General features: G+C 46.6%; 1 protein-coding gene across 1 annotated transcript in view; it reads right to left on the reverse strand.

The window, feature by feature from the left end:
* The window catches only part of LOC118938378 (neuronal-specific septin-3-like), a 182,279-nt gene that overhangs the window by 115,098 nt on the left and 53,004 nt on the right, over window positions 1-14,177 (reverse strand). Inside the window, exon 2 of the mRNA XM_036942107.1 lies at window positions 9,135-10,610. Coding sequence (XP_036798002.1) covers window positions 9,135-10,610 — 1,476 coding nt within the window. The remainder of the gene's footprint in view (window positions 1-9,134; window positions 10,611-14,177) is intronic.

The raw sequence follows: 14,177 nt of genomic DNA on the forward strand, positions 1-14,177 counted from the left end.
GCAGAGAAATGCTTATGTTTCCAAAGCCAACAGTTATACCCCACCTTACCAAACAACACACACAAATCCCCAAAATAAAAGAAATGAATTAAGACATATGAGAAATGTCCGGAATATAGCGTCTGTGTTGAGTGTCTAATCTTAGAGGAAGATCACCACCTCCAATCACATCTGTCCTTCAGCACAGCCATCCACCAATCAGCACCTCCAATCACATCTGTCCTTCAGCACAGCCATCCACCAATCACATCTGTCCTTCAGCACAGCCATCCACCAATCACCATCTCCAATCACATCTGTCCTTCAGCACAGCAATCCACCAATCACCACCTCCAATCACATCTATCCTTCAGTACAGCCATCACCAATCACCACCTCCAATCACATCTGTCCTTCAGCACAGCCATCCACCAATCACCATCTCCAATCACATCTGTCCTTCAGCACAGCCATCCACCAATCACCATCTCCAATCACATCTATCCTTCAGCACAGCCATCCACCAATCACCACCTCCAATCACATCTGTCCTTCAGCATAGCCATCCACCAATCACCACCTCCAATCACATCTATCCTTCAGCACAGCCATCACCAATCACCACCTCCAATCACATCCAGCCTTCAGCACAGCCATCACCAATCACCACCTCCAATCACATCTGTCCTTCAGCATAGCCATCCACCAATGACCACCTCCAATCACATCTATCCTTCAGCACAGCCATCCACCAATCACCACCTCCAATCACATCTGTCCTTCAGCACAGCCATCAATCACCACCTACAATCACATCTATCCTTCAGCCCAGCCATCCACCAATCACCACCTCCAATCACATCTATCCTTCAGGACAGCCATCCACCAATCACATCTATCCTTCAGCACAGCCATCCACCAATCACCACCTCCAATCACATCTATCCTTCAGCAAAGCCATCCACCAATCAACACCTCCAATCACATCTGTCCTTCAGCACAGCCATCCACCAATGACCACCTCCAATCACATCTATCCTTCAGCACAGCCATCCACCAATCAACACCTCCAATCACATCTGTCCTTCAGCACAGCCATCTACCAATCACCACCTCCAATCACATCTGTCCTTCAGCACAGCCATCCACCAATCACCACCTCCAATCACATCTATCCTTCAGCACAGCCATCCACCAATCACCACCTCCAATCGATCACATCTATCCTTCAGCACAGCCATCACCAATCACCACCTCCAATCACATCTATCCTTCAGCACAGCCATCCACCAATCACCACCTCCCTTTCTGACAGCAGACATACAGTACAGAGACAGGACCACTAGGGGTAGAACATGGGGATGATACAGTACAGAGACAGGACCACTAGGGGTAGAACATGGTGATGATACAGTACAGAGACAGGACCACTAGGGGTAGAACATGGTGATGATACAGTACAGAGACAGGACCACTAGGGGTAGAACATGGTGATGATACAGTACAGAGACAGGACCACTAGGAGTAGAACATGGTGATGATACAGTACAGAGACAGGACCACTAGGGGTAGAACATGGTGATGATACAGTACAGAGACAGGACCACTAGGGGTAGAACATGGTGATGATACAGTACAGAGACAGGACCACTAGGAGTAGAACATGGTGATGATACAGTACAGAGACAGGACCACTAGGGGTAGAACATGGTGATGATACAGTACAGAGACAGGACCACTAGGGGTAGAACATGGTGATGATACAGTACAGAGACAGGACCACTAGGGGTAGAACATGGGGATGATACAGTACAGAGACAGGACCACTAGGGGTAGAACATGGGGATGATACAGTACAGAGACAGGACCACTAGGGGTAGAACATGGTGATGATACAGTACAGAGACAGGACCACTAGGGGTAGAACATGGTGATGATACAGTACAGAGACAGAACCACTAGGGGTAGAACATGGGGATGATACAGTACAGAGACAGGACCACTAGGAGTAGAACATGGTGATGATACAGTACAGAGACAGGACCACTAGGGGAAGAACATGGTGATGATACAGTACAGAGACAGGACCACTAGGGGTAGATGATACAGTACAGAGACAGGACCACTAGGAGTAGAACATGGTGATGATACAGTACAGAGACAGGACCACTAGGGGTAGATGATACAGTACAGAGACAGGACCACTAGGGGTAGATGATACAGTACAGAGACAGGACCACTAGGGGTAGAACATGGTGATGATACAGTACAGAGACAGGACCACTAGGAGAAGAACATGGTGATGATACAGTACAGAGACAGGACCACTAGGGGTAGATGATACAGTTCAGAGACAGGACCACTAGGGGTAGAACATGGTGATGATACAGTACAGAGACAGGACCACTAGGAGAAGAACATGGTGATGATACAGTACAGAGACAGGACCACTAGGGGTAGATGATACAGTACAGAGACAGGACCACTAGGGGTAGAACATGGTGATGATACAGTACAGAGACAGGACCACTAGGGGTAGATGATACAGTACAGAGACAGGACCACTAGGGGTAGAACATGGGGATGTGTGACATGTACTCCTCAGCCTTAAGTGTCCCTCCTGCGTCGCCTCATTAGCTGGTTTCTGAGGTGGAGCGATCGGCTAAGAGGCTTGAGGAGGGCGGTCAGGTGTGGTTGTGAGGCAGATGTCCTGAGTTCACACTAGATGTAGTACTTTCTAAGCAAGCAGAATTATGTCCTTTACATAGGCAACACTGTGTGTGTGTGTGTGTGTGTGTGTGTGTGTGTGTGTGTGTGAGTGTGTGTGTGAAGTCATCTTTGTGTTTGAGAGGAAACATTTCAGTTCTCCTTAATCCCACTCTGCCAGTCTTCTGTAAATTCCTCTCTCCCTCTATCTATACCTTCCCCTCTCAACATGTTGTCTATTCAGTCAGGCATGGTACACCGACCCCCAGCTGTCACGCACACACACACGCGCACGCACACGCACAAGCACACACACACACGCACAAGCGCACAAGCGCACACACACGCACACGCACAAGCACACACACACACACACGCACAAGCGCACACACACGCACACGCACAAGCACTCACACACGCACAAGCACAAAGACTCTAACTGTAAAAGCTTAGTGTCCATCTGTTAAACCCCAGGAGAGGAGAGAGGGGAAACAGAGGAGAGGAGAGAGGGGAAACAGAGGAGAGGAGAGAGGGGAAACAGAGGAGAGGAGAGAACAGGGGAGGAATAGAGAAAAAGAGGAGGAGGAGGAAGAGGAGAGGAAAAGGGGGAGGAAGAGGAGAATTATCATGTTCCATGTGGAAAAGGACTCTTCAACATGAAGGTCTGTCTAAACAGAGGATGTTGTTGTTCCATGAGGGGAGGCTGTGACCACTGTGTATTAGTGAGAGCAGAACCAGCAGTCCGGCAGAACCTGACAGTGTTCTATCAGAATGTTGTTGTTCCATGAGGGGAGGCTGTGACCACTGTGTATTAGTGAGACCAGGACCAGCAGTCCGGCAGAACCTGACAGTGTTCTATCAGAATGTTGTTGTTCCATGAGGGGAGGCTGTGACCACTGTGTATTAGTGAGACCAGGACCAGCAGTCCGGCAGAACCCGACAGTGTTCTATCAGAATCATCCATGTTATGTAGTGGGTGAGAGCAGAACCAGCAGTCCAGCAGAACCTGACAGTATTCTATCAGAATCATCCATGTTATGTAGTGGGTGAGACCAGGACCAGCAGTCCGGCGGAACCCGACAGTGTTCTATCAGAATCATCCATGTTATGTAGTGGGTGAGAGCAGAACCAGCAGTCCAGCAGAACCTGACAGTATTCTATCAGAATCATCCATGTTATGTAGTGGGTGAGAGCAGAACCAGCAGTCCAGCAGAACCCGACAGTGTTCCATCAGAATCATCATGTTATGTAGTGGGTGAGAGCAGAACCAGCAGTCCAGCAGAACCTGACAGTATTCTATCAGAATCATCCATGTTATGTAGTGGGTGAGACCAGGACCAGCAGTCCAGCGGAACCCGACAGTGTTCTATCAGAATCATCATGTTATGTAGTGGGTGTATTGGAGATGCCACATACTTTCCAGACGGAGCCTGTTTTGATTTGGCTCAGAGTTTCCAGACTATTAGCAGCACCACTGACCGTCCAGCTGTGTTCTGTGTCCTCTGGGACAACAACAGATACTAGTGATGGAGACGGACCAGCTGAGAGGGACATGAACCAGTAACTCTACACATACAGGACACAGACCTACCTCCTGTGCCATTAAGACCTGGACCTCATAGTATGACACGAGTACAACACAACAAGACCTGGACCTTATAGTATGACATGAGTACAACACAACAAGACCTGGACCTCATAGTATGACACGAGTACAACACAACAAGACCTGGACCTCATAGTAGGACACGAGTACAACACAACAAGACCTGGACCTCATAGTATGACACGAGTACAACACAACAAGACCTGGACCTCATAGTATGACACGAGTTCAACACAACAAGACCTGGTCCTTATAGTATGACACGAGTGCAACACAACAAGACCTGGTCCTTATAGTATGACACGAGTACAACACAACAAGACCTGGTCCTTATAGTATGACACGAGTACAACACAACAAGACCTGGTCCTCATAGTATGACACGAGTACAACACAACAAGACCTAATACTCATAGTATGAAACGAGTACAACACAACAAGACCTGGACCTCATAGTATGACACGAGTACAACACAACAAGACCTGGTCCTTATAGTATGACACGAGTACAACACAACAAGACCTGGTCCTTGTAGTATGACACGAGTACAACACAACAAGACCTGGTCCTTATAGTATGACACGAGTACAACACAACAAGACCTGGTCCTTATAGTACAACACAACAAGACCTGGTCCTCATAGTATGACACGAGTACAACACAACAAGACCTGGTCCTTATAGTATGACACAACAAGACCTGGTCCTTATAGTACAACACAACAAGACCTGGTCCTTATAGTACAACACAACAAGACCTGGTCCTTATAGTACAACACAACAAGACCTGGTCCTTATAGTACAACACAACAAGACCTGGTCCTTATAGTACAACACAACAAGACCTGGTCCTTATAGTACAACACAACAAGACCTGGTCCTTATAGTACAACACAACAAGACCTGGTCCTTATAGTACAACACAACAAGACCTGGTCCTTATAGTATGACACGAGTACAACACAACAAGACCTAATACTCATAGTATGACACGAGTACAACACAACAAGACCTGGTCCTTATAGTATGACACGAGTACAACACAACAAGACCTGGTCCTTATAGTATGACACGAGTACAACACAACAAGACCTAATACTCATAGTATGACACGAGTACAACACAACAAGACCTGGACCTCATAGTATGACACGAGTTCAACACAACAAGACCTGGTCCTTATAGTATGACACGAGTACAACACTACAAGACCTGGTCCTTATAGTATGACACGAGTACAACACAACAAGACCTGGTCCTTATAGTATGACACGAGTACAACACAACAAGACCTGGTCCTTATAGTATGACACGAGTACAACACAACAAGACCTAATACTCATAGTATGACACGAGTACAACACAACAAGACCTGGACCTCATAGTATGACACGAGTACAACACAACAAGACCTGGACCTCATAGTAGGACACGAGTACAACACAACAAGACCTGGTCCTTATAGTATGACACGAGTACAACACAACAAGACCTGGTCCTTATAGTATGACACGAGTACAACACAACAAGACCTGGTCCTTATAGTACAACACAACAAGACCTGGTCCTCATAGTATGACACGAGTACAACACAACAAGACCTGGTCCTCATAGTATGACACAACAAGACCTGGACCTTATAGTACAACACAACAAGACCTGGTCCTTATAGTACAACACAACAAGACCTGGTCCTTATAGTACAACACAACAAGACCTGGTCCTTATAGTACAACACAACAAGACCTGGTCCTTATAGTATGACACGAGTACAACACAACAAGACCTGGACCTCATAGTACAACACAACAAGACCTGGTCCTCATAGTACAACACAAGAAGACCTGGTCCTCACAGTATGACACGAGTACAACACAACAAGACCAGGACCTCATAGTATGACACGAGTACAACACAACAAGACCAGGACCTCATAGTATGACACGAGTACAACACAACAAGACCTGGTCCTCATAGTATGACACGAGTACAAAACAACAAGACCTTGACCTCATAGTATGACTTGAGTACAACACAACAAGACCTTGACCTCATAGTATGACACGAGTACAACACAACAAGACCTGGTCCTCATAGTATGACACAACAAGACCTGGTCCTTATAGTACAACACAACAAGACCTGGTAATTATAGCATGACACGAGTACAACACAACAAGACCTGGGGAAAAAAAACAATGTAATCAATTTTAGAATAACGTAACGAAATGTGGAAAAATGAATACTGAATACTTTTCTGAATACTTTACGAGTGCACTGTATATATAGGCTGCCTCCCAAATGGCCTCAAATTTGCTCCGATCAATGTGGAGCTATAAACAGGAAGTATCAGTACCAGATCAATGTGGAGCTATAAACAGGAAGTACCAGCACCAGATCAATGTGGAGCTATAAACAGGAAGTACCAGTACCAGATCAATGTGGAGCAATAAACAGGAAGTACCAGTACCAGACCAATGTGGAGCTATAAACAGGAAGTACCAGTACCAGATCAATGTGGAGCTATAAACAGGAAGTACCAGTACCAGATCAATGTGGAGCTATATACAGGAAGTAACAGTACCAGATCAATGTGGAGCTATATACAGGGAGTACCAGTACCAGATCAATTTGGAGCTATAAACAGGAAGTACCAGTACCAGACCAATGTGTAGAGGTACGTGGTATTTGAGGTAGATATGTAGATGAATGCAGGGTAAAGTGACTAGGCATCAGGATAGATAATAATAAGGTATTTGAGGTAGCTATGTACATGAAGGCAGGGTAAAGTGACTAGACATCAGGATAGATAATAATAAGGTATTTGAGGTAGATATGTACATGAAGACAGGGTAAAGTGACTATCCAGCATACCAAAATTGGTTCTGTGAAAGTTCCCAGAATGTTCTCGTACCACAAAAACTGCCCAGAAAAAAACGGTGCTGTTGATTACAGAATGTTTCAATTAAACATTTGTCTGATGTTGCAACAACGATCCTTAAACACATGTAATTGGTTATTTAAGGGTTCCCAGAATGTTTCATTAGGTTGTGGGAACAGTCTGGTGGACACATAGATATGTTCCCACAACACTAGACCGGTCCAGTCTTGGTTACGGTTGTTTGTGTATAACTAAAGGTTCAATTGTCCTATCAATGAAATCATGTGCAGATTGTCAACATATGAAGTGTAAAAATATGGTTGTGTTTGTATGATTAAAAGTCTGTGCAAATGTCCTATGAATGACATTAAAATGCCATGTGTCTCTATATCACCTACAATACAGTTCTGAAATGAGAATTACCATCCAATCTACAATACAGTTCTGAAATGAGAATTACCATCCAATCTACAATACAGTTCTGAAATGAGAATTACCATCCAATCTACAATACAGTTCTGAAATGAGAATTACCATCCAATCTACAATACAGTCCTCAGATGAGAATTACCATCCAATCTACAATACAGTCCTCAGATGAGAATTACCATCCAATCTACAATACAGTCCTCAAATGAGAATTACCATCCAATCTACAATACAGTCCTCAGATGAGAATTACCATCCAATCTACAATACAGTCCTCAGATGAGAATTACCATCCAATCTACAATACAGTCCTCAGATGAGAATTACCATCCAATCTACAATACAGTCCTCAAATGAGAATTACCATCCAATCTACAATACAGTCCTCAGATGAGAATTACCATCCAATCTACAATACAGTCCTCAGATGAGAATTACCATCCAATCTACAATACAGTCCTCAAATGAGAATTACCATCCAATCTACAATACAGTCCTCAGATGAGAATTACCATCCAATCTACAATACAGTCCTCAGATGAGAATTACCATCCAATCTACAATACAGTCCTCAGATGAGAATTACCATCCAATCTACAATACAGTCCTCAGATGAGAATTACCATCTAATCTACAATACAGTCCTCAGATGAGAATTATCATTCAATCTACAATACAGTCCTGAAATGAATATTCCAGTCTGCTTTAAGAAGATATACATCATAATGGAGATGTGTTCCAGTCTGCTTTAAGGAGATATACATCATAATGGAGATGAGTTCCAGTCTGCTTTAAGGAGATATACATCATAATGGAGATGAGTTCCAGTCTGCTTTAAGGAGATATACATCATAATGGAGATGTGTTCCAGTCTGCTTTAAGGAGATACACATCATAATGGAGATGTGTTCCAGTCTGCTTTAAGGAGATATACATCATAATGGAGATGTGTTCCAGTCTGCTTTAAGGAGCTATACATCATAATGGAGATGAGTTCCAGTCTGCTTTAAGGAGCTATACATCATAATGGAGATGTGTTCCAGTCTGCTTTAAGGAGATATACATCATAATGGAGATGTGTTCCAGTCTGCTTTGAGGAGATATATATCATAATGGAGATGTGTTCCAGTCTGCTTTAAGGAGATATACATCATAATGGAGATGTGTTCCAGTCTGCTTTAAGGAGATATACATCATAATGGAGATGTGTTCCAGTCTGCTTTAAGGAGAGTATTCCAGTCTGCTTTAATGACGACCATGTTCTGTGTATGTTTGGTGGGACGTTGATGGAATATTTTCCTAAACCACAGAAAACTGATCACATGAATATTCTTGAAATGTGTCTGGAACATTTAGTATCTTAAGTTCTGGGTAAGTTCTGTTTGACATTTAGGGAATGGTCTCTTGGAAACATTCCGTGCACACCATGGGAACATTCCTATGAAATCGTTAGTTAATGACCTACGTGGTCGGCAGGTAACCTGGCGGTTAAGAGCATTGGGCCAGTAACCACGTACATTTAAAATGCTTACCTTGCACTCTCTTTAGCCCCTGTCTCTGGACCGTCACAGGTAGAGGTGATGAAACACGCTCCTGATGCATCATCATCATCGGTGGTGGGCTCTCCTTCTTCACCCCGTTGCTAAGGGCAACCCCGCTCAGAACACTGGCGGCGCTTGGAACCCTGGTGGTCGTCATGGCGTCGGGACGGGAGAAGGAAGCGATCCTCTGCAGGATGGAACCCACGCTTTCTCTCTCTGACATCATTTCCTGTGGCTGGGTGTGCTCCAGTGGCAGGGGGGTGGAGGGGGCCAGGTGTCCTACCTGAGGTCTGGGGGAGAGCAGGTTGAGCTGGGGGGTCTGGGCGGGGGACAGGGGGACAGGGGACTGGCTCACCTTAGGGACAGGCTTGGCCCCCGGGGGGGAGGTAGGTGGGGGAGAGCGGGGGAGGGAGGGGTTGATGTTGTTGTAGGAGACGTGGTGTTTGGCGGCGGGAAGAGGAGTGAGGTCACCACCGGAGCTGTCCAGACTGCTGAGGGATGGGCTAGCTGAGACAGAGAGGCTGCTGGGATAGTGTGCTCTGGGTGGAGGTTTAGGGGGGTCAGACGAGGGGGGAGGATGAGGGCTGGGCTGGGGCGTCTTCACCCCCACCAGACTGTCTAGATCCAGGGGGAACTTGTTGAGACGCTGGGTCTCTTTGGGTTTGGGCTGGGCCTCGTAGCTGTTGTGGTTCTGATTGGGAGAGTAGCATCCTTCCTTCCCAAAGGGACTGGTGTTATAATGCCGCTGGGATCCGCCATTCAAACCAACATTGGCGTTGCCATACCTCACCCCTCCACCTCCAGCTCCCCGCACCCCCATCACCCCGCCTCCTCCTTCCCCGATCTGGAGGTCCAGACTGGGCATGGATCCGTGGCTGACCCCCCTGGGCTCTGGAGCTCCCAGCCCCATTGGCTGAAACACACTGCCATGGGAAGAGAACACGCCACGCTGCTGCCCAGGACGCTGCTCCATCTGTGGGCTAGTGGAGTAGGACAGAGACCCTGGCTTGCCCGGAGGTACCCCTCCTCCTCCTCCTCCTTCTCCTCCGCCTCCCTGGATGGAATACTCCAGACTAGAAGAGGAGCTATGGAGACTATCATTATCACTGCCTGGGCCAGAGAGAGAGGAGGAGAAACCCTTAGGGTTGAACTTGTTCTGGAAGGAAGAGGCCCTGGTGATGCCTCCGGAGCTCCCTCCATTGTTGTTGATGGCGGGTCTGTTCATGGCTCTGTTGAAGGAGAGACTGGAGACCATGCGGGACTTGAATACAGGGCTCTGGGCAGGGCTGGGGTTGGTACCAAGGCTGATCCGGGAGCGGAAGGCAGGGGAGCCGTGGCTGGAGGTGGGGAACCCTCGACCCTCGTTGGTCTTGTTGAGGAGGGAGGTGGAGGAGAGGGGGGAGGGAACCGGGGAGGAGGGGGAGAAGGGAGGAAGCTCGACCACATCGTCGAAGGATCTTTTTAAAGCTGTAGAGGAGAGAGAAGGAGATATGGGCAGAGGTAGAGGAGGGTGGGGCGTGGAGAGAGGGAGGGGGAGAGGAGGAAGAGGAAGGGGGTGAGGGGTAAAGAGGTAGGGGGGGAAGAGGGGGGAGGTAGAGAGAGGGAGGGGTAGATGGAGAGAGAAGGAGATATGGGCAGAGGTAGAGGAGGGTGGGGTGTGGAGAGAGGGAGGGGGAGAGGAGGAAGAGGAAGGGGGTGAGGGGTAAAGAGGTAGGGGGGGAAGAGGGGGGAGGTAGAGAGAGGGAGGGGTAGATGGAGAGAGAAGGAGATATGGGCAGAGGTAGAGGAGGGTGGGGTGTGGAGAGAGGGAGGGGGAGAGGAGGAAGAGGAAGGGGGTGAGGGGTAAAGAGGTAGGGGGGGAAGAGGGGGGAGGTAGAGAGAGGGAGGGGTAGATGGAGAGAGAAGGAGATATGGGCAGAGGTAGAGGAGGGTGGGGTGTGGAGAGAGGGAGGGGGAGAGGAGGAAGAGGAAGGGGGTGAGGGGTAAAGAGGTAGGGGGGGAAGAGGGGGGAGGTAGAGAGAGGGAGGGGTAGATGGAGAGAGAAGGAGATATGGGCAGAGGTAGAGGAGGGTGGGGTGTGGAGAGAGGGAGGGGGAGAGGAGGAAGAGGAAGGGGGTGAGGGGTAAAGAGGTAGGGGGGGAAGAGGGGGGAGGTAGAGAGAGGGAGGGGGGGAGAGGGAGGGGTAGATGGAGGGAGGGAGGAAGGGGGAGAGAGAGGGGGTAGATGGAGGGAGGGAGGGAGGGGGAGAGAGAGGGGGTAGATGGAGGGAGGGAGGGAGGGAGGGGGAGAGAGAGGGGGTAGATGGAGGGAGGGAGGGGGAGAGAGAGGGGGTAGATGGAGGGACAAGGAGGGAGGGAGGGTTAATATGTGAGTTAGTTCATAACAGTTGAGTTGAATAGTTGAGCTTTAACAAAATGAATACACTTACTAACTGTTCTTATTTAAGTTACTTTACTTTATTTCACCTTAATTTAACCAGGTAGACTAGTTGAGAACAAGTTCTCATTTACAATTGCAACCTGGCCAAGATAAAGCACAGAAACTCGACACATACAACAACACAGAGTTACACTGAAACAAACATTCAATCAATAACACAATAGAAAAGTCTATGTACAGTGTGCGCAAATGAAGTAAGATTAGGGAGGTAAAGGCAATAAATAGGCCAATAGTGGTGAAATAACTACAATTTAGCAGCTAAACACTGGAGTGATAGATGCGCAGAAGATGAATGTGCAAGTAGAGATACTGGGGTGCAAAGGAGCGAGTATTGAGAGGAGAGGCTGGAGGGGTTGTTTTGTGAAGGCTCTATGTTATACTGAATGCATTTAGATATTGTCGTCCATGTTTTAAGGATCCATGGGATGTCTTTCATTGATGATCCAATCGGCGGGAATCTGTTGCTTAATGTACAAGGTGATAAAGACATTTTATTCCCTGAAAGACTACAACTCGGTGTGCTGCAGGGGCTTCCTGATCTGGGCTTTTCTGAAAGGGAGGCAGACACCACACCAAAACCCTCTGGTGGGCATAACTGAAAGAACTGACCAGACTCAATGGCTTCAAGTGATTCCTCTCATCAACATGACTTAGACCATGGAGTTGTTCGTGATGTTCTCTTAACGAGCTACATGGTGAAATTCAACCCCGTATTTCAACTGGAATATAGCGAAGAGGATTCAAAACGTAGAGTTGGATTTAGCGAGAAGCTCAGCTATAGCCGATGCACGAAGAGGGCAGAGGACAAATATGGTGCTTAGTAAGTTATTTTTCCTGCAAGCTACCTGGCTAGCTAGCTAAGTTAGTTATGTTTCATACAAGCTACCCGGCTAGCTAGCTAAGTAAGTTATTTTTCATACAAGCTACCTGGCTAGCTAGCTAAGTTAGTTATTTTTCATACAAGCTACCTGGCTAGCTAGCTAAGTTAGTTATGTTTCATACAAGCTACCTAGCTAGCTAGCTAAGTTAGTTATGCTTCATACAAGCTACCTGGCTAGCTAGCTAAGTTAGTTATTTTTCATACAAGCTACCTGGCTAGCTAGCTAAGTTTAATTTATCTACTGAAACTCATTATGTATTGACATACTACTGTACAGTATCTGAATGTCTAACATTTGTTCGATGCTAGAGAGCCCCCTACAACTGATATAAATATATTTTGTGAATGCATACTGGCAGACAAATTTAGTAAATGTCATCTATTTTTTGTAATTTTTATTTACCAGTCCGTAGATACACCGAATGTCATCATCGGGTGTTTTGTCCGGTGTACGATGCCCAGATACGTCCTGCAATTATGTTTGAAAAACATCTGACTGACCTAGAAATGCCTTGGACAGCATGAAAACAAACTTTGATTTCCCCCAGGGTGAAATGTCCCTTTAACCTCCAGTAGTGATGAGGGCTGTCTTTACAGGGTGAAATGTCCCTTTAACCAGTAGTGATGAGGGCTGTATTTACAGGGTGAAATGTCCCTTTAACCAGTAGTGATGAGGGCTATCTTTACAGGGTGAAATGACCCTTTAACCTCCAGTAGTGATGAGGGCTGTCTTTACAGGGTGAAATGTCCCTTTAACCAGTAGTGATGAGGGCTGTCTTTACAGGGTGAAATGTCCCTTTAACCTGGTAGTAGTGATGAGGGCTGTCTTTACAGGGTGAAATGTCCCTTTAACCAGTAGTGATGAGGGCTGTCTTTACAGGGTGAAATGTCCCTTTAACCAGTAGTGATGAGGGCTATCTTTACAGGGTGAAATGTCCCTTTAACCAGTAGTGATGAGGGCTGTCTTTACAGGGTGAAATGTCCCTTTAACCAGTAGTGATGAGGGCTGTCTTTACAGGGTGAAATGTCCCTTTAACCAGTAGTGATGAGGGATGTCTTTACAGGATGACGGCATCAGGCCTCAGAGAGATCAAACAGACGGTCTGTAACAACGGTTCTGTCTGGAGGCACACGCACAGACAGATACACACACACACACACACACACACACACAGACAGATACACACACACACACACACGCACACACACACAGGCAGACAGACAGGCAGGCAGGCAGGCAGACAGACAGACAGACAGACAGACAGACAGACAGACAGACAGACAGACAGACAGACAGACAGACAGACACCTGATATTGGCTGCTAATACAACATGGACAGTCTTCAAAGCAGAGCAGTTAGGGTTGATGACAGCACCAGAGAGGAAGACTTTACAAAAGCCCCACTCTTTTGTATCTCTCTGTCTGAACCAAATGTGCCAATTTAACACACAGCTCCTACATAGGGTGTTTCCATGTAAAAGGACCCGTGAGCACCAACATGTGAAGTTCGCAGGAGCATGTCAAACCGGGTGTCAAATGAAAGCTAAGAGTCTATGTTTTCAAGACATTAAGGGATATATACATTTTTTTTCCCAACGATTTTCTATGCAACAAAACAAGAAAAGGCTCTGATTTCTGGTCAAACAGATGGAAAAGTGGTCTTAGAAGCACAGTAATGTGGAAGTAAAGACCCCTGACAACTAATATCAACACT

The sequence above is a fragment of the Oncorhynchus mykiss genome, chromosome 13 (genome assembly GCF_013265735.2).
Source record: "Oncorhynchus mykiss isolate Arlee chromosome 13, USDA_OmykA_1.1, whole genome shotgun sequence".
Classification (NCBI taxonomy): domain Eukaryota; kingdom Metazoa; phylum Chordata; class Actinopteri; order Salmoniformes; family Salmonidae; genus Oncorhynchus; species Oncorhynchus mykiss.